Source organism: Populus euphratica, unplaced genomic scaffold (genome assembly GCF_000495115.2).
Source record: "Populus euphratica unplaced genomic scaffold, PopEup_1.0 scaffold32.1, whole genome shotgun sequence".
Taxonomy (NCBI): Eukaryota; Viridiplantae; Streptophyta; class Magnoliopsida; order Malpighiales; family Salicaceae; genus Populus; species Populus euphratica.
This window is the reverse complement of record NW_011499861.1, coordinates 1,968,846-1,996,537: the sequence shown is the minus strand read 5'-3', so window position 1 is coordinate 1,996,537 and position 27,692 is coordinate 1,968,846. Positions and strand designations below refer to the sequence as shown.

At 34.0% G+C, this 27,692-nt stretch overlaps 3 protein-coding genes across 4 annotated transcripts; all 3 read right to left on the bottom strand.

The window, feature by feature from the left end:
• Positions 1-1,079: 1,079 nt before the first annotated feature.
• Positions 1,080-10,896, bottom strand: LOC105124891 (K(+) efflux antiporter 2, chloroplastic-like). Its single transcript, XM_011025072.1, has 21 exons — positions 10,611-10,896; positions 8,829-10,465; positions 8,213-8,384; positions 8,029-8,119; positions 7,576-7,712; positions 7,423-7,482; positions 7,198-7,317; positions 6,702-6,770; positions 6,248-6,313; positions 5,804-5,893; positions 5,494-5,598; positions 5,255-5,383; positions 4,668-4,877; positions 4,150-4,299; positions 3,191-3,244; positions 3,025-3,083; positions 2,512-2,578; positions 2,267-2,443; positions 2,125-2,181; positions 1,661-1,735; positions 1,080-1,513 (listed from the first exon to the last, which is right to left on the bottom strand). Exons 2-21 carry the CDS (start codon positions 10,460-10,462, stop codon positions 1,391-1,393), a joined length of 3,645 nt encoding a protein of 1,214 aa, XP_011023374.1. The 5' UTR covers positions 10,463-10,465; positions 10,611-10,896; the 3' UTR covers positions 1,080-1,390.
• Positions 10,897-14,294: 3,398 nt separating this feature from the next.
• PLIM2B (GATA type zinc finger transcription factor family protein) lies at positions 14,295-16,063 on the bottom strand. The gene is made up of 5 exons (XM_011025071.1): positions 15,787-16,063; positions 15,354-15,453; positions 15,215-15,240; positions 14,915-15,004; positions 14,295-14,701 (listed from the first exon to the last, which is right to left on the bottom strand). Exons 1-5 carry the CDS (start codon positions 15,919-15,921, stop codon positions 14,441-14,443), a joined length of 612 nt encoding a protein of 203 aa, XP_011023373.1. The 5' UTR covers positions 15,922-16,063; the 3' UTR covers positions 14,295-14,440.
• Positions 16,064-18,924: 2,861 nt separating this feature from the next.
• LOC105124888 (propionyl-CoA carboxylase) lies at positions 18,925-24,427 on the bottom strand. Of its 2 annotated transcripts, none has more exons than XM_011025070.1 (14): positions 24,278-24,427; positions 23,956-24,157; positions 23,783-23,857; positions 23,573-23,674; positions 23,453-23,493; positions 23,040-23,153; positions 22,377-22,491; positions 22,064-22,254; positions 21,863-21,979; positions 21,236-21,316; positions 20,829-21,067; positions 20,090-20,129; positions 19,345-19,719; positions 18,925-19,295 (listed from the first exon to the last, which is right to left on the bottom strand). In XM_011025070.1, exons 1-14 carry the CDS (start codon positions 24,326-24,328, stop codon positions 19,113-19,115), a joined length of 1,926 nt encoding a protein of 641 aa, XP_011023372.1. In that variant the 5' UTR covers positions 24,329-24,427; the 3' UTR covers positions 18,925-19,112. The 2 variants fall into 2 exon arrangements, with proteins under 2 accessions (XP_011023372.1, XP_011023371.1); XM_011025069.1 differs by having other exon boundaries at positions 18,925-19,299; positions 19,349-19,719.
• Positions 24,428-27,692: the final 3,265 nt, after the last annotated feature.

The following is a 27,692-nucleotide window of genomic DNA, read 5'->3' as shown; positions in this document are numbered from 1 at the left end:
ATACATAATATAATTAAATATTTATGGAGTTAATAAACAAGTATTATGAGCTCAATCACTATTTATAATTTATTAATACATGTGTAATAAATATTTATCATTTATTAATATTGTTATAAGATATTATTCTTTATTAATGCTATTAAAAAAAATAACTCTCAAGCCATCATTAAAATAAAAAATAATATTCATAAGTTATAAATACCTATTGAACTGCCTTTCATAATTTATATTAAAAAACATGTATATATTCAAAAAAAAATCTTATTATTATAATTTAATACTCTGTAACATATTTATTAAATTACTAATTTTATTATATGAAGTTCCTCAAATCCCGTAAGATGATTTTTTATAGGTATTATTATTTTTTGAGAGATTTTCATTTACGAGTAAAATTATTTTAATGAACATTTGATTAATTAATAATTCAACTACAAATTTAAAGACATCATCACATAATTCATAATTCAACTACAAAATTATCACATGTCCTTTTTCTCCATTTCTCCAAGAGATTTCAAGTTCATACCTTTGGTCCGCGAACAAAACAAAGAAAGGATAAAACTGAACTAGATTTTGACTTAGCATGAAACTTGCACCCCTGTTAAACTACGTTAAGCAACAACTATGACATTCTTTCCGTAAACATAGAAAGGTTGTCAGAGGTGGAAGCAGATACAAAGTTCTCATTCTTCAACACAACATCACAAGATTATCACAAACAAGGAGAATATCAAATACCCTTTTCCCCCCACATTCATTGTATAGAAAACGAAGCATTGTAATCGATAAACATAGAAAGGTGGTCAGAGGTGGACATGAGGTAACTTTTTGTTCTGGGGTTTGATTGTTCCTACAAAAACAAGTCCTCCATAAAAATAAGAATCATTCGATGATCAAGTCAATAAATGAAGAAGAAGAAATAATATAAGAGAAATAGGATGAATGTCTTAGGGAGTGTGATTGAATGAACTGGAGTGAAGCTTTTGAATGAGCTTGAATGACCTTAACTTGCCTGGCTTAATTGACATATGAAATTGATACATTGCTGGAATCTTTCTATTAATGTGGCTGCATTGCAGGAAACCAATTATTTATATCAATGAAATATGAAATTGATACATTGCTGGAAGTTCCTGTTAGATTCCGACGTCTCAGTTCCTTTTCACTGTTTCTTAAGTGAGATTAGACTATTACACAAAACTGGAAAAGTAGTAGTCTTTTCCGCTTGTTCTGTAAGAATGTCGATCAAAATTTTATCAAAAATGGTAAGTGTGCCATTGCATCTTCTTTCAGTGTATTTCTGTACAATTTATGCCAATAGAGAAAGCAAATTGCTATAGATTTCTCCGGAATATTTTTTCCCTTTGTTCACATGAGGCAAGTTTCATATTGCTAATGTTCCTTCACTGAATTGGTTTTCATCTGAAGAATCCAAGGACTGACTTTTGGGTTTGGTCATGACACGAGAAAATCCATATCCGAGAGAACTTCCACTAGTTTCGCAGAGCTGCAAGGGAAAGTAAGCTCCCAGATGTCAAACTAAGTCAAGGAATGTGGGGTAATAAAGCTCTACACTTGTGAATTGTGCAGATGACTGAATTTGTCAAGATAAAAAAAAAAAAGAACTTAAAATAAGACAAACAGCACTGATTACCTCAGTAAGCTCAGACAAGTGGCGGGATCTAAATGCATTGATGGTTGCTGCAATCTCTGACGTGGGCAGTTTAGCCTAAATGGAAACGAAGAAACCCCGAATCAAAAAAGATTCATGAGAATGTTAAGAGGGCACTGTGGCCAAATGAATACTATAACATGCTCATCTTGCTTCCATAATTGCTATGTTATATTGTTTCTCGCATTCTTACACCTACAACCTGAATTTTTATTGCACGTGGCCAATTCAAGCAATCAGATTCTAAGTTTCAGATATTCCATCATATAACTCATAAGAATGTAAGTTAAAATAAAGCCAACACAAAGGACTCGTTTGGACAGCATAAATGATTATTTAGCTCCAGCTTGTTTTGACGTAGAAAAACCACAGTATTTCCATTTTCAGCACTTCAAAGTAACTGTGACTAGAACAAGTGATGCGCAACTCAAGAAGCAAGCTGTTACCTGCGCAAGAACAGCAGCTGCCAACTGTAGACTTGGTTCCAATGTCTCAGGTACAACCTGTAAGTATTAGTTGTTAACAGGGTGTGATCGAGTTGTTTTATAAATCAAAGGAAACTACTAAAAAAAGATTCAGAAATATTACAGCTGTAGCCCCAGCCTTCTCCAAATTAAGGCCATGATCAACATCATGAGCACGAACAAACGTTTTCACATTGGGAAAGTACTTGCTCAGAGCCCAGACAGTTCTATAATTTGCACCAGGTGTATCTAGAGTTATTGCAGCAGCACATGCTCTTTCAGCACCGACTTTATGGAGGACCTAGCCACACAATACAAAATCAATTGTTGAACCACCACATAAGTAACTCATGATGCATTTAGCTTTACCTCTCGACTACCAGCATCTCCAAAGTACACAGGAAGATCCAGGGCACGGCCTGCTGCCACTCTATCGCTGAAAAAAGCAAACTTCTAATCATCAAGAATCTTGCGACACCTCTCCACTCATAATCACAAAAAAATAATATTCCAAGCAATATTAAGGCCACATCCTGGCATAAACAAGTAATAAGAAGGGGAATATATTTTCATTCTCTACTTGGTAGCAATTGTTTCAAAATGATTTTGTAGCATACCAAGGTAGAACCTCTGTAGCTGATATCTAAATCCAACTAGCTAAATGGTAGCTAGGAAAAATTTCTAGTTCTATTAAGTCTTTGATAAAGATATGTTTGTTTAAAAGGAGCACAGAAATAATTTGTTGGGGGGGATGAAAAAAAAGAAATTCTTGTGGACAAAAGAACTGCATCAATAGGGAGAATAGGCAATGAACCAAAAACATAAACATTCCGAAATAACACCAGAAAGTTTGCTGGTAGAATTTCTCAATCTTTGGCTTACCTACTCACATCAAGAGCAACAAATGGAATTAATCGTTCTGAGAGAAGCTGTGCTATAATCTGGCAAATCCAAATGAATGTCATGAGCATGTATATTAAAAACTAGCAAAATTCACAATATTAGCCACTTTAACATATGCAACAAATCAAATAAAATATGTATCAACCTGGCCAACACGACCAAATCCACAGATAATAATATGATCCTGCAAATCATCTGTCTGTAAACAAAATAAACCAAGAGAAAGATTAATCAGCAAGTACTCATAGTTGTCAAGCAAACCTAGCATCACAAACATCTAATCTTAAACAGATGAGAAAAATATAACTACAGGTAGCTGCTATGCTGGTACCAAGAAAATATTCAGTATCACTTCCTGAGAGAGGATAGCACTGGAAAATGATTTTTAAAAGAACTGGATACACAACACGAAGGAAAAAATCCTGGGGTGCCAATAAAAGATACATACAGATTTATTTTATTTTATTTTTATCATATGGGATGCAGCTATTTGTTTATTAATGGTGATGGAGATGAATGAATGACCTGATTTTTGTAATAGCTTATACACTATGACTAATACAGGCTCACCAACATTCAAATGAGGTCATACAAATACGATCAAGAGAAGGAAATTACAGTGAAAAACAAACCACAATTAGGCCACTTATTCTTGTTGCTGTAAAACTCAAAGAGTATGAAATTTCACACACTTGAAAGGCAAAACTAACAGGTTCTAACTCAGTATGCAGGAAAAAATGGATGTTTTGAAAGCACAACTACAAAATTCATGCATTACACTAAAGCAATCAATTGAGATATTTTTTGTTCTCTATTCATTGCCCCTCCCGTGCATGGTAATAATGATCACATATTTTCTCAGGGACACGTCACTCAAGTAGCATAATTTTTCCCAATGACAATGATACTTCAATTGTTTATATGAAAGCACCCGTGTTCAGCAATTCACCATATCTATCAAGTGGAACCCAGTCACCATGCAACAAAGCATCAAGCTCAGTAAACTACCAACAGCAAGGTTTGAACTTTGACCAATGTATCACTGAGGGCTAAAACTGTGACTCTCACAATATTAGCAATTAACTCATATACTAGTGACCTTACCTCACTCTCAACCGGTAACAAACTACGAACATCATGCTGCTCAAAACGAGATGCTATTAACTGGCCGCCAGCAGCTAGCCATGGTGTCATGGCCATTGAGATCCCCACCACAAGAAACAATAAAGAGGATAGCTGAGGAGACATTATACCCTGCAGATGACAATAATTAGGCAACACGTGTACAAGAAACAAGCATTTTTAAATACTATCATCACTTGGAGTGAAGAAAATTATGAGGAAAAAAATTGCATTTCCACATCTCAATTTAACTACTTTAAATTATTCAGTAATGAATTCTTCCTATTAAATATCATGAAAGAGATACTTCCCATATCTGAATTTTTTTGTGAAATGTAAAAAAGATATTTTGAAACAACACCAAATGCACAGAGGATATTAAACACATGGCCAACTAATTTGTGGAATTTGTATGGAACACTATAATAAAATGTTGAATCCACTGACCACAGACACATTAGATTGGAAAAAAAAAAACCGTAGTTATTTAGAAAAGAGACCTGGTTAACAGCTTCACCAAATGCTACAAATGCAAATTCTCCACCCGGAGCAAGAAGAAGACCAATCCTTATTGCAGATATAATAGAAACACCAAAACACCTGCCAACTAAAGCAACCAACGCAGTCTTGCCTCCAATTAAAAGCCCTAATGATCCCATAATGGCAGGAAAATTTGAAACCAGAAGTTTTGGGTCAATGGACATTCCAACCTGAGAAAACATAAATGGACCGATGTTAACAGTTAATGATTGAGGATCAACATATTTGCATCATCGAGAAAAAATCTAGCAAGTTCAACAATTAACTATCATCAATATTATAACAGAAGAAATGTTGTAAGTTGTATGCTAATATAGTGTTGGAAGACACAATCTTGCAGAGCTGGCCTGTTCTTCCAGTGCAAAAAAGAAGAGAAAAGAGAAAGAGCCGGCCTGAAAAGTTAATATACTGATGAAGGAGAAGATTTCACATATAGTCCTCATATGTTATGAAAAGAGCCAACAAATGGCTTCTACAAGAATTAAAAGAGTACTAAAAGTACTTAATAGATAGATCTTACAAAAGACCCCTTTTTTAAAACACCTACCGTCATGAAAAAAAGGCCCAATAGAAGCCCGCGATATGGAGCAATATCTGATTCAACCTGCAAGGAAAATTCAGTTTCTGCAAGAAGCAAACCAGCCAGAAATGCCCCCAGTGCCATGGAAAGTCCAGCCTGCTCTAGGAAAAAGATACAGCACAATTTCATTAACAACAGCAGCAACAACAATAATAGTAACAGAAAGCAAAACATGCTCAAACAATCTCCTGGAAGCATTTCAGTACCCTGGCAGTAAGGAGACTGGTCCCCAGAATAACAAGAAGTGTATTGGCTGAGAATATCTCTGCATTTTGATTTTCTGCAATTTGTTTATAAATTGGTCGAAGCAGCTGCAAAAGGCACAGGAAGGGAACATCAATGAACTGTTCAGATGACACCATGCATTGCCAACTAAAGTCAATGCCACCTTTGTAAGAAATTTCCCGAGATTTCCAATTAAGACCACAGAAATGTAGAGTTGAAGATACAACTTCAATCAAGAGAAATGACATCCATCCACTTAAATGCCATAACTCTAGAAAAAATAAGATTTACCAATCTTCCACCAGCAATTATCGCGGTGATGGCAACTGCTGCCTTAACAGCAGCCAACCCAAGAGCCTCAGCAATTGCTTGAAAACCAACCTGGAAAGCAGCATCATATCACTCATAAACCAGCATTGAGCACAACAGCAGTGGGAATGACAATAATAGTAAAAGCAATTGATGTACTTTGGTAGCTTTATTTGCATTCTACAAGAAATAGAGGATAGATTTTGCATTTTTTTTAAATCTATCAACATCAGGTGCTGTTGAAAGAAAAGGAACACACTGAAAAGTGCATGCCAAATTCCAGATCCTGCCTTCATTATATCCAGAATATTCTGTGTGGCTCACAAGCTGACAAAACATGTGCAAATTTCTTTCACTTTTAAAGCAAAAGGATACCAGAAGCTCACCACCACATCCATATACAAACAAACTAGTTTAGAAAGTTACCCCTCCTTTGGATGAATTTGGTGAAATAAGTGGTATGAGTATTAGCAACACCACAACAGCCAAATCCTGAAAAGAATAAATAAGATCAAAGATTGCAATGCAAAAAAGAATACATATAACATGAACATGGTTTAAAAGATATCTCAAAGGAATTATAAGGAGAAATTCCTACTCCACAGAGGATTGGGGAACTTTTACATGATTACAGGGATAATTTTACTACAACATACAGCAGTAGAGTTTTATTCTCATCTTGAATATTATTATGATACAGATACATATGATATTCACTAAAGAAAGTGTGAGCATAAAGAACCACTCCTATGGCATGACATGGCCAACAAGAAAGAGAAACCATGTCACTACCAAGACAAAGTAGCTTTGTTCTGAAGCTATACCACTACCAAGACATAAAAGCTTTTTTTCTTTTCTTTTATGCAAACTGTGGAGTGACCTGGAATAGTAGGACAGAGAAAGTAGCACGTCCATGGCGCGATGTGCTCTCACCTCGCTCCTGCAACACCTGCAAATTAAGACCACTATCTATCAATTCTCTTGTCCATCAAAATAAGTAATTGCAGATTTGACAGACAGGTTCATAGAAGAAATGAGCCTTGATCAGAAGCTCATTTTCAGCGGGGGAAGTATGGCACGATCATGAGTGTGCAATCACAATATGGACAGATTACATCCAAAACTGACTTTAATGAGTTACAAAGATTCTAGATATGCGATCAAAATGTTGATATTTCATATCAAAATTACTAATGGTGTTAGTTTAAATTTACCATTTTGCTGTTGCGGACAGTAGATAATGTAAAAGGATCAAATATTTTGGTCTAGGAAGCTTGTGTTTGATCCAGAAAATTATCTTTCCTGAATTGAGGGACTCTTGGTTAGAGAAAGCTGCAATGCTTAAATTTAAAGCAAAATCTGCACTATTCTGCTACCTGTAGAACAACAGCAGTAGAAGATAGTGCCAGGCCATTTCCAATGACAATTGCAGCAGGACCAGGCAGCCTGGAAACAAAATGTGTGACCAAGCCAATAACCACTGCTGTCACCAAGACCTGCATCATCCACATTAAAATGCAAGTTAATCGACACATGAATAGAAAGCGCAGAGCATAGATGGATTGAGCGATGAAAAATGTGGGAGAAAAAATCCCAAGTACCTGACCAGAGCCTAATCCAAATACATATTTTTTCATGGAACTAAGCCTTTCAACAGAGAGCTGTAAGAGACAGAAGACTGCTTTAGCATCAATAGTTTAAATTTGAACGAATGTTAAATTTCAGCCACATAGTCTAGATGTAAAGACTCCAACCTCAAGGCCAATATTGAATAGCAAGAAAACAACTCCAAATTCAGCAATTGCCTTTGTACCAAGCACATGATGGATGATGGAGAGACCATAAGGGCCAATCAAGATGCCAGCAGCCAAGTATCCAAGAACAGGACTGCCTGGAATTGCAGATCAAAGACAATTCATGAAACATGATCACACAAATTTCCAATTTCATATTGGAAAACAACCTGCTGGCATAAATATAGATAATGATCAAGTAGAGAACTGGAAAACAACAGCAAATCAATAAACTACTATGGACTCATATCAAGAAAGCATAATTGATATATAAATGGCAGGGAAAAAAATGCTTGGCAGAAGGACTAAGCTAATAATAAAAAAATAGAAGTTCTTGAAATTTCACATTGAAACTTTAAATGCATGTATAAAGGTACAAACTTATTTTTACGCTACAAAATACAGTGAGTTCACCTCCTGGAATTTTCTGAAATAAAGGAACAAAAATAACACTAGCAAGCAGCAACCACAAAACATCAAAGAGAGATGCTTCCTCCTCATTCATCTGTCAAAACAGAACAAGCAACCAGATTAGAAAGTATTACATACATGTTGACTTGAGACCCAAAGCAGAAGTGAAGGATAGTGTGACTTATGCCTCTTGATGAGGAAGCATTGCAATTAATTTTTTGACTCTCTTTGGGAGTTTCTGAATATGTTGAATCAGAGGCTTCGCGTTTGATGAAACTTCTTCAATGCTTGTGGTGACCACTTCTGGTTTTTGAAGCATCTGGGTACTCTTCTCCACTCGATTAGAGTAGAAGGCAAATCTGTGCACAGTTTCAGTACACTGTGATAAAACAACGCAACTTCTATGCTAGATGTAAGAATCTAGTAACAGAAGCAGATAGTGAGACATGAACCTATTGAAATAGCCTTCAGAGTCCTCTAGGTCATCACAACCAAGATGTAGTTTATTTCTCTATTGAATGCCTCAATAAAAAACAATATGAAAAAAGATAAATAGAAAGGCTTTGGCAATGAATTGTATTTTCATGACATTTCGTGAAGATACCAAGAAAGGGCTTGATAAGGATTGTATTTTCATGACATTTCGTGATTACCCTGCTGATGCATATTACAATCTCATTTTATTTATAACCTGAAAATATTTTTTCTAGCATCTTACATCCACTGGGACAGGTGACATGTCTCTTAAAGGAGGACTGTTGACAATGATGGAAATAAAATTAAAGAGCAACAGTAATACATACCCTGCTCCAAACAACAATAGGCCAAGAAGAAAATTGGGCAGTTGCTTCCTTGCAGACTCCATTAGGCCCTGAAAGACTGATGCTGCTGTCAACTCCGTCTCATCTCCACTGAAAGAGAAGAAGGATGCAGAAAAGAAACGAGAGGATTTCTTCAACAACGCCTTGGGAGCACTGAGAGGTGAAGATGAACTCTCCCTGGTCAGGTCCTTCTGTAATTCCTGCTTTTTTGTCTGAATGCCAACTTTTGACTTTTCAGCTTCTGCTTCAGTATCTTTAATAGAGTCCAAACTCGATTTTCCATTCTTGTGGTCACTAGAATAATCAGAAAGATATAACTCTTCAGAACTCTGGCTGATTTTATCAGATAGTCTATCTATTGAAGGCTCGCCAACTAAAACATCACCATTTACAGTCATATCTGTTTCTTTCTCAACATCAGAAGCACTGCCTCCACGCATCTTCTCCTCCTCGACTACTGCCTCATCATCGGACACATGCCCCCGACCTGTTTCCTGGATATCAACATGAGAACTAGAGAGAGATTTCTCTGCCTTTTGTAACGCAATTTCTGCATCACTCACTCGTTGGGTAGCCTCAAGTTCAAAGGCAACAGCTTGCTCTGCTAGAAGCATAATGTTTGCAACATCCTCCTCTGCTTTCAAAGCATTCATTTGTGCTTTCTCTGCTTTCTCATTCAACGCGTCTACCTCCTTCTGTAATTCTTCCTTTATACTTTGCAAGCGCCTCAGCTCCGCTTCACAATTTGCCAAATTTGCCTGGCATTCCCTAATATCATTCTGAGCAGCCAAAATTGTCTCATAGTCTTCCTTACTATCATTTTCCACGTCACTCTCTCCAGAACCCTCCAATGAATCAACCCCTTCTTTCGTAGATTTTATCGACTCCACTGCCACCTTAAGCCTTGCCTCAGCCAAAGAAAGCGCCATAGTTGCCTTTTGAAAAGCTTCTTTAGCAACACCCTCCTTGTTCACAATGTCCTGAAACATATCAAGTGTTGAGTTAACATCATTCCAAGCACTCGATGCCTCATCTTGCAAAGCTATTGCAGTTTCTGATATACTCTGTGCCTTTTCCTCAAACATGGTACTATTAAGCCGTGCAACCTCCAATTCCCTCATTGCTTTCTGTAACAATTCCCTCAATTCATCCAAACTAAGTGCCTCTGCCGCCATTTCAGTCTCCATTACCTTTTCTCCTCTCCCATCCTCTTCTCCCAGGCCACCATTAGACCCTGCTCTCAAGTTCTTATCATTACCCTCACCAATTTCTACATTTCTACCATTCCCATCAATATATGTTAACGAATCATTGCCTTGACACAGCAACTTAACACTTCTCGATCCCTCAAACCCATCAATAAAATTGCAAAACAACGGATTACTTGCATACCCACCAACACACAAATGACTACGCATTCCACTTCCACTACCATAAAAAACACTTTTCTTTAATGTCTTTGAAGGTCTTTCTCTCGAAAAAATCTTCAAATCAACAGCATTATACCCATAACTTTTATATCTAAATCTCGAATATAACCTATTTGATACCCTACAACTAGTACCTTGTCTGCAATAAAATGCATTCGTCTGCTGAATATAACTCGCAAACTCCATGCCCTATAGTAAAACAAATAATCAAACTCTCTTAAGCATTTAATCAAACACGTAGAAGTCAATCATTAAAAAAAGAAAAAAGAAAACACGACTCAAAGCAAAGCCCCTTTGGGTGTATAACTAAAAATGAAGAGAGAGTGAAACTAACCGATCAACAGGAGTCAAAGATGAGAGAAAATCAATGGTGGAGTTTGTTAGAGTAGAAAAGGACACAACAACACTGACCAATCAAAAAGGCAGAAAGCAGGGAGAGAAAGCATGAAAGGACATGCCCACAGATAGTAATATAGTACACAGTTCAAATACTACAGTGGTCTCTATGTTTGGAAAGTGAGAAAATAAAGGGAAAATTATTGATTGGGAAAGGAAATTCAGTTATTGGTGGATTTTATTTATTTATTTGCAACACCCATAGACTACAGTTTAATATTGTGACGACCATCCATTATTACGCAGGTGGATTTTGATATTCTCATATATGCCAAAGGATATTCTAGTATTTCAGTAGACTTTAATTTAGTCCCTTCTTTTAACTATTATTACAATCAAGTCCTCTATTTTCTAAAATCAGTAGTTAATCCTTAATTTCTGGTTTCTTGCTAATTTATTTATTAAAAAAAACGTTGGTCTCTTTCTAAATACCAAAAAAATATGTTTTTGACAATTTAAATTCTTAATGTATTTTCTAATAAGAGGCAATATACAGTTAAATTGAAAAGATATTGATTGTTTTTATAGTTTTAAAATATCTTATATTAAAATCATTAAATGCATAAAAAATATTATTTAATTTTTTTTATTTTTAATTCGAACTCATTTTAAACATCACTTTCAAATACAGTAATCTTAGAGGAAATTTGATTTACCGGAGTTTATAGAATAGTCAAAACGGTTTAATAAGACAGATATCACCAGGAGTTTAGGGACTAATTTACTTAAATTTTTCAAACGATATAAACTTGGAGAGTGAGATACACGTTGAAATCTTATTGGCCTAAGTATGTCCTCGGTGGGGAAATATGTGATGATAGTAAAACTGTGAACATGAAATGTCAGAAGTTTGATTTGATTGAAATCTCCAAATGGAACCCCCCTCGTTTGCGGAAAGAGAAAGCATCGACACCCCCCCCCCCCCCCCCCCCCCCCACCGCGGAAAAGGAAACCCCCCCCCCCCCCCCCCCCCCCCGGTGGATAAATCAAGAGTCACTTTTCGGAGGCTAGATCTGTCCACCGGAAACCCTAGTGGAAATCCAGAAACTGCATGTTTCAGCGACTTTAAATTTGGGAGCTTTGATTAATGGTGGCTTCCTCCAGGTGAAGCGACAGAAGTTGCAATTTCTCAAGTCGTTGGCTTGAAATATTGATCCTGTTCGAAGAAGCGAAGGCACAGCGCGTTCAGTTCTTCTCGGGCCCTGCTTTTTCGAACCTTCAGGTGGTACCTTGACAGAACAAGCAAAAGCAGGAGGGAATGGCGAAGGCCGACGGACAATCCAAGAACAGGACTTTAAGGCAGGAAACTCAGAACTCAGAAATAAGGTCGTCGTGAGCGTGGTCCAAAGTACTAGTACTTGACTAGAATTCAAGCACCTCTCGATTCTTAGGGTTTTATCCCTCAATGCATCAAGTCAAAAGGTTTCTTGAATGTCGTGCACGAACAATTTGATCATTCTGATAAGAAATTAGCTAACACCATGATCAAAAGGCTTTCTGAAATATCATTTTACTATTCTAAAAGCGTGCGGTCATTTTATTTTGAACTCTTTTCCTATAAAATATAATCCATTTAAAAAAAATTATAACACTCATATAGGAAAAAATAGTTAGAAAGTGAATTATTAACGTGTTCATAAAAACAAAGGATTAAAACTTGAGAAAGTTGAAAGTGATTGTTTGATTTCTCAAGCTAAGAGAAATGCCCAAAAAAACTAAAACAATTTTTCAAGTGAAAAAAAGAAAAATATAGAGCCAAAAATAATCAATGTTTCTTCTACAAAAACTAATGACATGTTAAGAAAAATTATCTTAAGTATAAGATTGTACTAAAATAAATCATAAATAACTTTAAATCTATTTCACAGGATCTTGAGACTTTAGAAAAAATTTTAAATTTATTTTTATATATATTGCATATATGTATTTCAATAAATCCAACCTAAATATCATCACTCATTAAAAGTTTCTAATTATAGGTCACTTTCGTATTGTTCAGCCATTTACAAATGTATATCTAAGGTTCTTGATAATAGTTTGAGGATATGTCTTTCCTATCTTACTAGTTTGAACTAATCAGCATTTGTAGAAGGGAGAAGAATTGGAGATGACATCTACTTGTTAAGAAGTAGCGAGGGGTTATCATAGAAATACTTTGAAGCTAAGTTGCTCTTTGAAGGTTGATATATTGAAGCCACTTGACTCCGTTAACTGGGATTATCTGTTTGTATTGGAAGCCATGGATTTTCCAAGATACTTCCTGTTATGGCCAAAAGCTTGTATAACATCTTCTATATTCTCCATTATGATACATGACGGGTTTTGTGGCCATTTTGAAGAAAGGGTTTGAGACAAGAAGATCATCTTTCCCCCTATTTGTTTGTTTTCTCTAGAGGAATCTAGTCCTGTTTGTTGAATGATGCTGTAAAAAAATGGGTTGCTTGCTTATCATCCAAGGGGCAAGTGTTGAGACCCTAAACTGGCCTCAGCTTGTGAGGGGTGCTCGCGCCTTAGAATGAAAAATGGCACTTGGATGTCCAATGAGCGAGTGAAGCAAAGATGATTCATGGCAAAAACAAGCTTATCATGGGCAAATGGCGAAAAGACAAATTATAAGGTCACTGATGAAACAAACAAGCGAATGGCAGTAGTAAGGATAAGAACAGTTATTTGCCCAGTTAGTTACAAATCTAAATTTTAAGAAAAATTGAAGTTTTTTGTTGGAATCTATAAATAGTCCTTGCAGATATTCAGTAACAAGGTTCGACCAGTGAGTGTGGGGAGAAATATCGATCCTCTATGTGTTCTATGCAGTCAAGAGATAGGGATCATCTGTTTTTTACTTAGCTCGTTTGCTAAAGATATTTGGAGTTCTATTTTGCGGTTTTATTGAATTCAAGGAGCTGTACGAGACTGGGAATGTGTTTGTTTATGCTACAAGAAATTTGAGGAAGAAGTGCTTTTCTTCTGTCATCCTCAGACTTCGTTGGTGTGGGGTCATTATTCTGTTTGGAAGGAGGGGAATGCCAGGATGTTTAATGAAGAAAGCTCCCAAGCCACTGCCGTGGTTGCTCATGTTGTTCAATTGATTTAGTTGAGATTGTGCAATGCTAAATTCGCTGATCTTTGTAGCAGGTGGAATTTTCAAATTTCTTTATAATATGGTCCTTGTTTGTTTTATGGATTGGTCTTCAATACAGGATTGTCTATTGTATTGGTTTCTGGGATTTGTAGCAGATTTTAATCCCCTGCTTGGTTGCTCCTTGATGAAATAAATAAGAAAAGAATTTGAATCTTCTAGTTTATCTCTTTAATCAAGAAACTTGTATACAACAATTAGGCCAAAACTCGACCTAATTTTGTTCTTCTTCAATGTTCAAAAAGTTTAAAATCTTCAAGGTTGCTGGAATATAAGTTTGCATGGTAGAGAGTTCAAACTCTGGCATCCACAGAAAATGCAGGAAGCCATTTAAGCAAATAGCCGAGAAAGAACAATCATTCAATCAATGTTGATATTGCTACATGAGATCTTTCATATTTTCTCCGTTTGCCAAGGGTACTGAATTTCAAGAGAAAGAATCTGGAAAAACTAGTGCAGTTCAATATCTTGTACCAAGGCATATTTGTAACAAAGATAATCAAATCCAAAAGTAGACTTTGAATACAATCCGGCAATAATATTCAACAACATGAAAATTCAAAACAGTCCTGACAGCTTGAACAGATATCAATGCAGGAAACCATGATGTGCTGCTTCGTTTAAGATTGTTATTCTGACTTATCCTCGGCAGCAGCTGCTTCCTCTGTGTTTGGCTCGGCCAGTTCAGGAGGTGGCGTGGAGGTTGATCTCTTATGTGTAGCTCCTGCGAGGACATGGCTATAGGTTCCCTTTTCCATGAAGAGCTGAGCAAAGTGGACCTTGCAGTAGAGGACTCCGTCAAGAGCTGCATAAGATGAGTGTGTGAGTGGACACCCACCATGAGCACACCTGAAGCATGTCTTGTGGTAACATTCTCCCTCCATGGTAACCTATGGCATGAACGGTTGCAACACATGCTTATTCCAAATTATCATAAGCACGACTGTTAAATAATACACTTATAAAACTCTTAGATAGGTCCACGTCTATGATAGACAAGATGTATCTCAGAATAGTTTGTTATTCGTATGATAAATGTAGAGGTATAGGATATAGATCTTTAAGACCTGTGTATTTATTCAAGTTTAGAGTTAAAAACAAACCTTCTCCAATGGGTACACTGTTTTGCCGCAAGTGGAGCATTTGTCTTGGGTTCCACAGAACACGGAAGAGAGTTTGCTTGGGGTCCTAGTCTGAAAAATACAGAGAAAATATAGAAGCATTATAAATCTTGAAAGAAAAGGATGCAGGATCTGAAAGCTGGAATGGATTTTGAAATATCCCAGAATAATATCATTCATCAGGGTGGTTTCCAAAGGCCACCATAAATCAGTTTACGGGACATCCAAACACGCCCCAAGTATTTAAATTAGAGATACGATATATGTGTATGAATATTATACCAGCTCATGAGTCCTCTCAGGCTTGCCTGCGAGAAAATGTCATAAAATTGTTAAAGGTGTATGGGAAAGAATTAAACAATGGCAACTTTGAAATACTGTGAGAGAATTGCATAAAAGACACGTGAGATAAAGATATCACCTTTCTGAAAATTCTTGCTGAAATCGCCTCCCTCCTTGAAAAGTTGCTCAAAATGAGTCTTGCAGTAGAGGACTCCATCCATGGATGAGTAGTTGCTCATCTGCCAAGCACAGAACAATTTTCAAATCAAGAACATTTTGTTTTGTTTTTTATTGTGGAATATCATTTTTCACAAATCCAGATTAAGCCAAAACAATGAAAAGCAATGAATCACTATCCGGCGATTGACACCATTGTTGAATGCTGGCCTGCTGTTTTCCAAACCCAATTGATCCTAGCTAGCTTGTCGTGTATGAAGATTACATAAATTTTAGCTATGCTATTGGCCTTCAATTAGAATCCATTGCATGTTGTTTAAGATGATTCCCATTCTAATAACACTAAGATTATCAAGAAAGGCTGTGGAAAGGGAAGATCAGAAAGGAAAACATACCACAAGAGTTCCTTTGCAATGGGAGCATTTGAAGCAGGATTTATGATAAGGCACTCCTTCAAGAGACATCATATCAACAACATAAACAGTCTTGTCACAGGCCTTGCACTTATCCAGGGTTCCAGTGAATGCCATTGCTTTCTCTCCTTAACTCCTCTTTCCTTGTCTCTTCCAAAACGATCCTGGAAGTCAGGAAAGTAGTTTTTTTTTTTTTCGTTCAAGTTGTCTGAGGATCCAAGAAATCTCCTAACAATAAAAGCACAATGGGATTGTTGTTCGCTCCCTCCTCAGAAACATGGAAATTAAACAAAGAAGTCTTTGTTTTGTCAAAACAAAACTAACTTATATCACAAATTTTTGCCTTCTCGTGTAATGGTGTAAATTGCTTTGTGTTGAGCTGTATAAGATGGACGCGTGAATGGAGATCCCAAGCATTGTGAGATATAATTAGACTGCTAATTATGGATGTAAACCTGTTGGATTGGAGTAAAAAAAGGTCTGTGCTCTGACTTTTTCTCGAGGAAGATTGTAAGGGAGGCAAAATGAGGAAAATCTTTATCAAGAAAATGAAAAACCAACTGTTTTTTGTAATCTCCCTTGATTTTTTTTTAAGTTGAAGGATGTGCTATCAATTTGTCTAATGTACACACCAAACCAGACTGTTTAAATGCTGTTCCAACCCCTTCTGTGGCCCTTATGTGAATCAATGTTCCTAGTAATTAGGCATTACAGCAGTCAAAAGCTCAAAAACCTCTGGAATTCTAACATTATCACAGGTTGGGATTGGTGGTCTGCTCTGCTCTGGGATTCTTCTCGTCACTTCGAGTTAATGGAATTCTTTTTTCTTTTTTCTTTTTCAATTTCAAAGACCCTGTAATTGAAGGGTTTTTTTTACCAAAAAAACCCAGTAATTAAGTTCAGGTTTTAAGATAGAGATACTAGCATGCTTGCAGGCATATCTATGTGTGGGCGCGCGCGCTCATGCAGAGTAAGACAGTATCTGACTTCAAACATGGACATTCAGATTAGGATGGCTGGTTGCTCTTCCACAGTTCCATCCACCATGTCTCAACTATCTTTTTATTGTCATCACATATATATATATATATATATATATATATATGCATGCTGTTTTTGACTTCGAATTTAGAAACTAATTTGATCTTTAAGTTATATAACAGGCGACATGCTTTTCTTTATCTTTCCCATCCTAAAGTATAAACAAGGTTTTAACTCATCCCGCTCAGTATTGAAGAAAAAAAAAATTAAGAGCAGTCGGTCTTTTCACTGTACACTTAAATTGATTAATTTATTTTTTACAGAAAAAAAAATCAATAAAATTACTATTGAAATAACACGGTGTTTTCCACTTGATTCATTGATCATTATCGAATTATCAGTAATAACTTAGTTTTTTTACATTTTTACAGCATAGTAATAAAAACAATTACACTTATTTAACCAGCATTTAAGGGCGTTTTTGAATTTACACTTTTAAAATTATAATAAAATGACTAAATTAACTATGAAAGTAAACTTTATTTAGGTGGCATCCAGGGTTCTTTTATATTTTTATTATTGTTTTTTTGTTATAATTAAGTTGATTGGAAAAAAATTAATATTTTAATAAAAAAAATATTATTTAAAAAAATTATTTAACATGTGCATTGCATGTGTCTATGTTATTCAAGTAGCATATAAGAAGATGACAATAAAAACTCGCACATGCAAGCCACCAAAAAAATATTAAGAAAAAAAATATACAAAAGGTCATGCAAGAAGAATGTTTGTTAATGTTATAAAAATAATGTTATAACTTTAAAAACAAAAGAAAAATTAAATAGAATTTAATAAAATAATATCCAAAAAATCTCTAATTAATTTATCATAATTAATTGCAATTAAAATGGGGAAAATACTATTAAAAAAAAAAGTTGAAACGTCTAAGCCTAGGTGAGTCAATGTACTTGACCAGTAAAAATGAAAGGAAGCCTATATGCTCACCCATTCATTATTATTTTTTTACTTGAAGTGGACAAACAACATGTAATCTTTCCTTTTATATATATAAATTTTTTTTTTTAAAAAAAAGGCATTATCTTCTTGGTCTTCAAAAATTTCTTTTTTTAAATTTTTTTTTCACTTGAAAACATTTAAAAAAACATCTTATAAATCTTAATAAATCTATATTTAACTTTAAAACAATCTTTAATCGGTTATAAAATTAAAAATTAGCCTAAAATAAAAAATAAAAAAGAAATGCCGAGGTTCAATCTCTATTTTTCAGTAATATTAAAGGTTAAAAACACTCAAATAAAACTCATCTTGTTAAATAAATTAATTAACATCAACATTAACTTTTTTAAGTTGTTAAGATATCAACTACTATCAATTTTCTTCCTTCTTTATTATTTTTCAATGACTTCATCTCATGTCTCTTAAACTCAAGAACTAAAATATGAACAAAATAAAATTTTGGACTAAAATACAAAAGTGTCTACCTAAAGAGACCAAAGATGAGATTTGCAAAACTTGGAGGCAAATTTGTCAACAACAACCTATGAACAATGTTTTGAAAGAAAAAAAAAGCCTCCATCTTTGTATTATGTCAATTTTGTTCCCCAATTTGTTTTTTCGAAAGCAATAAACCAATTTTTTTCTTGTAAAACCAAGCATAAACCCAACATTGTAGTGTATTTTTAAAATTGTGATTACCTGTAGAAAATAAACTGAAATAAATTATTAAAATCAATTCCCATTAAACACAAAGTGGAAGGACAAAATTGAAGGAAAAAAAAAAGTTTGATAACCAGAGTGGAAATAAATACTATTATAATCCACAGAGTTTCCCTCACATTTTAGGTTTCTTGTTAATTGTTAATGTTCTTCCTTGTGACAAATTTCCGTTATACAATCTATTTATCCACCAAAATTATAATCAAATTGCTTCTTGTAGCAGGTTGAGTTTTTAGTTTCTGAGTTTACCGTACAAAATCTGAAAACCCTTCTTCGAATTTCTTGAAACGCAAAAAACAGGAAGACAGGTAGGAATTACATCATCAGGTGTACCGTTTATTTTATCTTATTTATTGCACTCTTTCAGAAATTCTATGTAGTCTAAATTGAGTAGAAATACAATTTACGAAACAGAGTTATATTATGAAAATCAGTGCTGCTAAGAAGATTTCTAAGATCAGTTAATCATGTTTCATTACATTTCAGTATCCTTGTTAACATGGAAAGGGGGCCACGGGTGATTTACAAATTTATAGCAGGAGCATGTGCCCCAAGAGGTCAAACAACGGTAGGGAAATCAAGGATCGCAATCATGGAAGCAACACAACTTTCTGACACAATATAAGATCTGAGATGGTCTTTCCATGCCGGTCGAGCCTACGGGAGCAGTTGACACCACCATCTAGAATGTTCCGGACCACAATATTCAAAGACTTGATTCCCTTGACTTCATAAATTTCTACATTAACATGTTCACTCACCCATTTGTCTCTCTTCGTTTTGGAAACCAACATTAACATGTTCACTCACCCATTTGTCTAGCTTCATTGTGGTAACCGAGTCAGGAAATGAAGAGGTGTTTAGAAGAGTTGAGACAACTTCCTTCACCCACTGGGGTGTTATAATTAGCTTCAGCCTCTCAATATCAGAGGGGAAGTGCGGGATGATTGAAAAATTCATGTCATTTCCTTTGTCTCCAGCCCTGCTATGAGCTACAGAATAAAGAGGAATCTTCTGGCCAGATGGAGCGGGAGAGGTCTCGATTACTGGTGAAGAACTCTTTGGATGAGGTGGTGATAAAGGGTCGTGCCAAATAGTGGTTTTCACTAAATTTCCAAGGTCAACTTCTTCCTTATTTGGACGCATTCCCTTCCAGCTCTTTACTCCAGTCCGCCAGAAAACACTTTCACGCTCAACCTAAAAGCACAATAAACTTCTCGATGTAAGAATATCTCCCAAAGCTGACAGAGAATTCAACCTCCCTCGCAACATGATTTGATTAAAAGACTTGCGAATTCAATGTTGATTAAAGTCATATAAAAGGAACAAAAAAGAGGGTTCAATAGCTAAGGGGAGCAATAGGAACAGAACATAGTTATAACACTAAATTTGTAGTGGAGATGACAGATGAAAATGCAGTCAGATTTCCACATGACTCCAGCAAGCGAAACTGAATTGGCTAGCACATCCTTTCAAGTAATGATATTGACTAGCACATTATTTCAGGTAAATATCAGTTGCAGATAAAAATTCAGAGGCAAAAGATGTACAGAGAGAGAGAGAGTACCAATTGCTTTCCGAGAATTATCTCTTTCTTGTGTCCAGTGCTGCAACAGTTAAAAAACAAGAATGGTCACTTTCCAGCATTAAAAGGGATGCTAGGGAAGTAAGGAAAAACTAGTAAGTGGAATCTAAAAGTAATTTCCATGCAAATAAAGTCTTCAACCACGCAAACTCTGTATAAAATGTATCAAATGCCATCTTTCGCTTTCTTTGAGAAATAAAAATAAGCCATCAACAAATTCAAAACAGAAAGGTTTGCCACACCCCAGTGCTGTTCTATCACTTCTTTAAGAATTCTTCATTTCTTTTCTTTTCTCTATTTTCTTTTTTAACAAATGAAATTTTTTTTTTTTTTTAGTTACACTAATATTGTCTTCTAGTAAAACATAAAACTCTGCATAAAGTAGTCAAAATTTCATTTAGACAACTGTTGGTATTCAGTAAAACCCACACCCAGATGGGTTAAATCATTCCTAGGTTTAGAAATTTGACTAACTAATCCTAGAACCTTCTGACTTAATGATCAAAATACTTAAAAATAAAATTAGCTTGTGCAGAGATAAAAAAAGGCTGACACTGAGAACAAAAACCCCTAGTAACAAGATTGAGTTTTCCTTCTATTGGCTCATTCATCAAGATGAATATATAATGGTTAGTAACCAAGGCCTCATTGAAAAACTTCCTGAAGTGAGCTGCTTCTGATCTTAAAAACTATAAGAAGGACGAATTCAGAGGAAACTGACCTGACACCACCACCACCAGCTGGTCCATTTGTATATAAAGCTGTAAATTCTGTTTCAAATTGGACTGCATGCTCCTTCAACTCAAATAGTCCATCCATACGTAACCTTATATCTTCACAAGCACCGCAAGATATATTGTTATCATGAATGCTAATTGTCTTCAGGCTATCAAGTCCAATAATATATGAAGCAACATTACAGCTAACACCAGGAAATACTTCTTCCATCCATGACCTGACCTAATAAAATATGACAGAATTATGTTACTTCACAGACTGTAAAAAGGGAAAATAAAGAGACTTTTATAAGCTGAACTAGTCTCTTCAAAAGAAAAATCAGCATGATCATGGTCTTCAACAAATTTGGCAACAATTCAGTCATCACACACTAGTTAACAGTGTGCTCACCAGATATTCAGCAGCTTTAGCACGTTTTACACACTCATACCCTCCATAAGATATCTCTCCCCATCCTTTCCATCCACAATCCTGATCAAAAGAAATCAAATAAAAAGAAGAAAGAAAGCAGCCAAAAACCAGGCGAATGCCCATTTGCTGACTAACAAATGCTGAAGTACAAGCATATCATACAGCGATGATCAATCCCAGATTTAGTAACATCAATGAATGAATTATAGGATATCCAGTAACCATTCATGGTGGTTCTAACTGCATTGTCCTAAAGAAAACATAATTTCTCTGCTAGTCCTCCTACAAACTAATTTCCAGATCAGTCAGTGGCATGTATCTTTGTGACCATTGTTGGCAGTGACTGAAGAAATGCCTCTTACTTGCACACTCGCATATACGCACAATAATGCTATTACTCATAAATATATGGTATTGTTCAAGTGACTAGAATGTAAATAATTCAGACTGCGAATGTGAAACTGCACTATTCTCACCAAAAGCTGAAACGAAAACAAAGCAGAAATTTGAGGCTGAAGTAAAATGATAGTTACGTGTCAAAATTGATCCTTCTATTAATTTATGTTGTGCATAAATTAGAATCAAATGATGAATACAAAAGGCTACCTTTGGAATCAAGCGCAAGAGTTTATCTGGCACTGAATTAACAGATGGTTTAGCTCCAGCACAGATAACTTTATGAGCTGACAGTGAGTGAAATGAAACATTCTGGAAATCAATTACCTGCGTTTCAGTACAGCATTTCATCTTTCAGTTCTTCAATACTCTCACCTTTTGCAAGTTCTCAAATATGCACGTCTAACTTACCACATCAGGGATAATGTAAGCACCTGGATCCCCAACCTCATAAAGAAGTTGTTGAGCACAAGTACTAAAATTTAACACCCCACCACTACCCTCTGCCTTTGCTACACAAAGGCTTCCATCAAAACCTATTTCTGCATAAGGAAGTGACAAATCTAGGAGAGAAGGAAACGAAATGTCTCGGTATCTATCACCTACAACAGAGTAAATTCAGAATATTACATCAATAGTATAAATTTGACCAGTACCTGCAGTTCACTCTTTATGACATATTATATCAATTCAGTACTGATCAAATAAAGCTAATCATGCTCACCTGGATGCATGAAGTATCCTCCTGTGAGTTGACAACCACACTCCAGGAGGTGGCCAGCCATAGATCCTTGTGCTAGCTCCTCTAAGTCATTCCAATTCCAACCTAGTTCATAAACCTAATCATACATATACCAAAGTCAATCAGATTGCTTTCTGAAATGGAGTTAAAACTTAAGCAACAGCAGATTTGACAAAACAAGAGCACCCGGGCTCTACATATGAGAGTAGCTGTAAGTCATTGACTAGCACATAAGCAGCCAACCCATCAGCCGCATAGTAATCCAACAATCTAGCATTACAAATGAATACACAAATTGTCTGTGCTAGTATGCTTCTTCCAGCAAAAGATGTCCGCTCAACCATACACTTGAATATCTTCATTTCCCTTGGCATTTAGTTAATCTAATTCAAAATATGCACCTCTACGTATAATCCTACTAGATGCTTAACATACCAATGACTAACATTTGGCCAAAAAAGGCCTCTTATAGTCATCCCTCTCGATGCAAAGATTTAGAAACATAAAATGATGCGGCAGTGTCGTGGACATGCAGAAGAACTGGTTTCATTAACTAAATTAGGAAAAGAAAAAATTACCAAGCTTCTTGAAGACATAGGGAGGAGGAGGAAGAGGAGGGGGATGAGAAGAAAAAATATACCATACCATCGGAGCTAGAAACAAGGCAGCATCGGCAACCCGTGAAGTAATGACAACATCTGGTTGATATTTCTCCAAACATTCAACAATAGGAGCTGCTCCAAGATAAGTGCTAATACCCTTCAGAGATCAGCAAAAATTGAGTTATTGTTTTGACTGAGGAAAAAATTGAAGAGAAATCAAGCTCCCCAAATTGGGTACACAGATGTCAACATTTTCTTGTTCCTCAAATTTGTAATCAATCATATGAAAAGTTTACCCCCTTTACTTATATTCCTAAGCAGACTGAATTGTATACAAAACCAACAATAAAACTGCCCGTGTCAGTAACATGCAATGCCAACAGCAAATTAAGCATAAAAATAGAACAGGCTTGGATATACAAATATAAAAGCAAACAAAAAGTACCGGATTCTTACACCTTCCATAATATAGGACTTCTTGGTCGACGATCCTGAACCTGAAAATGAAAACATCCTTACTTCATATCCACATCCATTAAGCATTTTTACTGTAACGAATGACGATATCACCAATACCTAATATAGCAGAAGAAACCTCATGAGCCACAGCAACAGAAACGCCAAGCCCCAAACTACTAGCTAATTCTACAACCTTCTCTTGTGCACCAACCGGATCCACTAACAAAAACAAGAAAACCAAATTTATTTAAGCAAAAAACAAATAATAATAATAATAATAATAATAATAATCCAATATTTATTCAATCTATTTTAATTAATCCTCACTTGCACCCATATTGGTGATTATACAAGTCCCTCTCTCCACAGCCAAAGGCAGTAACAATCGCATCCAATCCGTAACTGCACAGAATTATTAGAAACAGAAATCAAACTAAAACAACAAAATCACATCAATCCGAATGAGGGAGAGAGGTGAGATTGCGTGAAGGAAACGTAACTGCGAGAATCAAAACCGTCGCCACCAGAAATCATTATCTGATAATGATCAGCTAGAGTTCGCTCGGCTAAGCATTCAAGAACTATGTAGTTTAACTCTTTGACTCTTTGGAGTAATTTAAGCGCTGCGATTGGTCTGTCGCCGCCAAATCCTGCTCCGCATCCTATGTACACCTTGTCTCTACGTTTTTTTGGTTTCTCTCTCTGCATTTATATCAAATTTAAAATAAATTAGCTCCTTAATTTCATTGTCAGGTAATATAAAGTGAGAGGAGGAATGGGTTACAGAAATTAATTGATTGATTTGTTGGTTGATTAACTAACCAGTTTGATCACGCAATTGTGAATTTCATTCCCGTCTTGATCTTCTTCCATTGACAGATCCGGTAGTCAGCTACACACTAGTAAAGGATAGGTTCGTTTTGAAGAGAAGCTAAAAAGGAACTGAATTGCAAAATCAAAAGCGCCACTTGGTTGCTGCTTGTAAGTGTCGTTATCAACAAGTTTTAAAAAATATATATGTTTTTTTTTATTTTTTAAAATTTATTTTTAATTTCATAACAACAAAATAATTAAAAAATTAAAATTTTTAATTATAAAAAGGATCTCTATCTTGAAGGTGTGGTGTCCTTTTATTAAAGATACAATATTTTTTAAGTATAAATTATATCTTTAAAAACTATAAAAACATGTTTTTTCCTCAAAAAAAATATAAACTATTTCTTATTCAAACACCTTCTAGACTATTAAACACCTCCTCAATTATTTGATAAATTAAACTATTATTTTATAGTTTTATGTTTTATTTTTATTTTTATTTTTTTTATTTTTTTTATTTCAATAATTAAATTTTATTTAGTTTTAATTATATCTTTTATAATTATTTGACATTTATATATTCTAATCTATTGCATTTGTCATTATATTTTGATATTAAATTAAAAATTAATTTTACAACAAAAAATAATTTTAAATTATTTTTATAACTAAAATTAGAGCATCAAGAATCAAAATTAATAATTAATATATATAAAAATAATCATATTTAAAAGTCACATAAATGCTCAATTTGATCACTCAAGATATATTTTGTTTATACCTGGTCTCTCATTTTAGGTTTTTTATGTTTCAGTTTGTTAATCTATAGTTTGTTAATCTATTTTATTGTAATTTAGTTTTTAATATCTATAAAAAAGAGAGAAAATCTTCAAAAAAAAAAAATGAAAGAGAGTTTTTGGATGGTTAAATTCTAGCCATTACTAATTATGATTTTAATATTTTAAGATTTATTTTTTAAATAAAAACTCAATAAAAATAGTTTATGTCCTTTGATTTTTATTTTTAAAAAAAATGCTGGCCTCACCTTTCAAGCTCCTACGTGTCAGGCTTTATAGTTTTAGGATCACCATGTGTGTCGATCTCTTTAGCCTAGGTGTGCCAAGCTTTTTTTAAATTGCCTTGAATTTCAATTTTTTATTACATTTTATAATCAGGATTAGCTTTAAATAAATATATTCAAATGATATCTAAATAATTATCTGATTATATATATCATAGTTTTTAAACGATAAAAAAAACTTTTATGCTAATATAAATCATTATTTTTTTACTATAAATTCTTTATATGTTTTTTCTTAGATTTTATGTTTTTTAATATTTCACACAGAAATTATTCATTTGTGATTTTATTTTATTTTTATTTTTTATTCAAATTTTATTTTAAGAGTATAATAAGTTTTGATTTTAAAAACAAGATTTCTAAAAATGACATGTCTTTATAAAAAAGATAAAGAAAAAACACTTGAACAAGAAAAAACCTTTTGATTAGGGATATGCATTTTTTCACTCCTTGTTTCAAATAAATATAATTTTTTATTGGAGTTCCCTTAATTCTTTGTTCAATAGACCATATTGCAGTTAAAAAGATATTTTTTAACAAGAAAATAATATAAAAAGAAATTTTGATTAAAAACAATTTTGTTTCATAATTTAAATCATTATTGTTACACAATTAAATAAATTTTTTGAAAAGTTATGCACATCACTGGTCAAATATTTACATATAAATTTATCTTTTGCTTCTTGTTGATCTTTAATTAGTGTTAAAAACTGTCTTTATAGTTTATCAATTAATATATTTCTCAATTCATTTTATAAAATATAAAACATTATCTTTTGAGTTCTCAATTAAAAATTTAATGGTGCTAAAAACATATCCAAATATGCTAGAGCCTTCTTCTTTGGCATTGCAAATTAGTTTGGAATATGATCCTTAGCATAAAAATAGGTATCCTAGTTAAGAGAAATCTAAAAGGCATCAATATTTCAATGTGACTTGTGAAAGATTTTATTGTGCAATTGCGTAGTGATATATCTTTTTTCCTTTATTTTTTTCACTCTAATTCCTTAATTGGTTTTTCTTTTGATTTGGTCCTTTAAAATTACATTTCTTTAGGATCAGCCATGGTAATTGTTTTTATGCCCATGTATGGAGTCCTCACAATGTTAAGGAAATTTTTCATCAATGAGTTGATGCTGAATTTAATAAAATAAAATTTTATTTTATTAATTTGTAAGAATTAAAGCTTTGAAAATTAAATTTGAAATTTCAAATAATATCAAGTTCTTTTTATTTGTTAATATTAGTGATTGATTTGCATAGTCAAGTAAAGTTTTTTTTGTCACCCAACTTTTTTTTCTTTAATTTAATTTTTTTATATTAATTTTATTTGTGATTTGACTTGATAGTATATTTTTGTTATCTAAATATAGGTTTTCACAGTGTCAAGGAAAAAACCTAACACTTGATTTGGTAAAATTAAATTAAATTATATTCATATAAAAGAATTTAAAAAACTAAAATTAAAACTGAAATAAATATAATGGTTCAAGATAAATTATTAGAGTAACTTGGCTAACTTGTATATTGCACCAACCAAAGAGTGAGAGTTGTTTATCGCAGTATAAAAACTTAAATGGTGGATTCTAGTTATGGAACACAACCGTCCATTGTAGCGCTGGATTTCTCACAACAAGAAACAGTGTCAAGGAAAAAACCTAACACTTGATTTGGTAAAATTAAATTAAATTATATTCATATAAAAGAATTTAAAAAACTAAAATTAAAACTGAAATAAATATAATGGTTCAAGATAAATTATTAGAGTAACTTGGCTAACTTGTATGTTGCACGAACCAAAGAGTGAGAGTTGTTTGTCGCAGTATAAAAGCTTAAATGGTGGATTCTAGTTATAGAACACGACTGTCCATTGTAGCGCTGGATTTCTCGCAACAAGAGTTTCTAGATAAAACTCTGCATGTACTAGATAAAAGAGCATAACGGCTTGTTTTTTTCTTTCTCTCTTTATTTTTTCTTTTCTCTCTTCAGGGTTCATGTTGCCAAAAATAAAAGATATCTAGTTATTTTGTTTTTGTTTTAAATTTAGTCATCATTATTGATTGCTATCTTTTGCTATTGTGTCCTTTTCTGAATTGATTTTTTTTTCAATTTAACCTCTCAACATTTGATTTTTTTTAGTTTTTATATCAAATTTAATCCTTATTTTTTTATTTGTTTTATTTTGGATCTTTTTAATTTTTTTTTTAATTTTATCCTTGAGCATTTTAATTTATTTTTTATTAATTTGATTCTTATTATTTTTTATTTCTATTTGTTTTGTTTTAAAACCTTTCCTAATGAATTATTTTTTTAATTTTATATCTCAGCATTTTGTTGATT

What these genes read in the sequence shown, in the direction of transcription:
- LOC105124891 (XM_011025072.1), bottom strand. Translation starts at nt 10,462, where the DNA reads ATGGAGTTTGCGAGTTATATTCAGCAGACGAATGCATTTTATTGCAGA. An exon ending in TATTCAATATTGGCCTTGAG is followed by an intron (nt 7,483 to 7,575) that starts GTTGGAGTCTTT and finishes TGTCTCTTACAG; the next exon opens with CTCTCTGTTGAAAGGCTTAG. An exon ending in CTACTGCTGTTGTTCTACAG is followed by an intron (nt 6,771 to 7,197) that starts GTAGCAGAATAG and finishes CTTAATTTGCAG; the next exon opens with GTGTTGCAGGAGCGAGGTGA.
- PLIM2B (XM_011025071.1), bottom strand. Translation starts at nt 15,921, where the DNA reads ATGGCATTCACTGGAACCCTGGATAAGTGCAAGGCCTGTGACAAGACT. An exon ending in ATTGCAAAGGAACTCTTGTG is followed by an intron (nt 15,454 to 15,786) that starts GTATGTTTTCCT and finishes TGTGCTTGGCAG; the next exon opens with ATGAGCAACTACTCATCCAT. An exon ending in CAGTGTACCCATTGGAGAAG is followed by an intron (nt 14,702 to 14,914) that starts GTTTGTTTTTAA and finishes TTCATGCCATAG; the next exon opens with GTTACCATGGAGGGAGAATG.
- LOC105124888 (XM_011025070.1), bottom strand. Translation starts at nt 24,328, where the DNA reads ATGGAAGAAGATCAAGACGGGAATGAAATTCACAATTGCGTGATCAAA. An exon ending in CCTTGTTTCTAGCTCCGATG is followed by an intron (nt 22,492 to 23,039) that starts GTATGGTATATT and finishes ATGTATGATTAG; the next exon opens with GTTTATGAACTAGGTTGGAA. An exon ending in CTAAAGCTGCTGAATATCTG is followed by an intron (nt 21,068 to 21,235) that starts GTGAGCACACTG and finishes ATATTTTATTAG; the next exon opens with GTCAGGTCATGGATGGAAGA.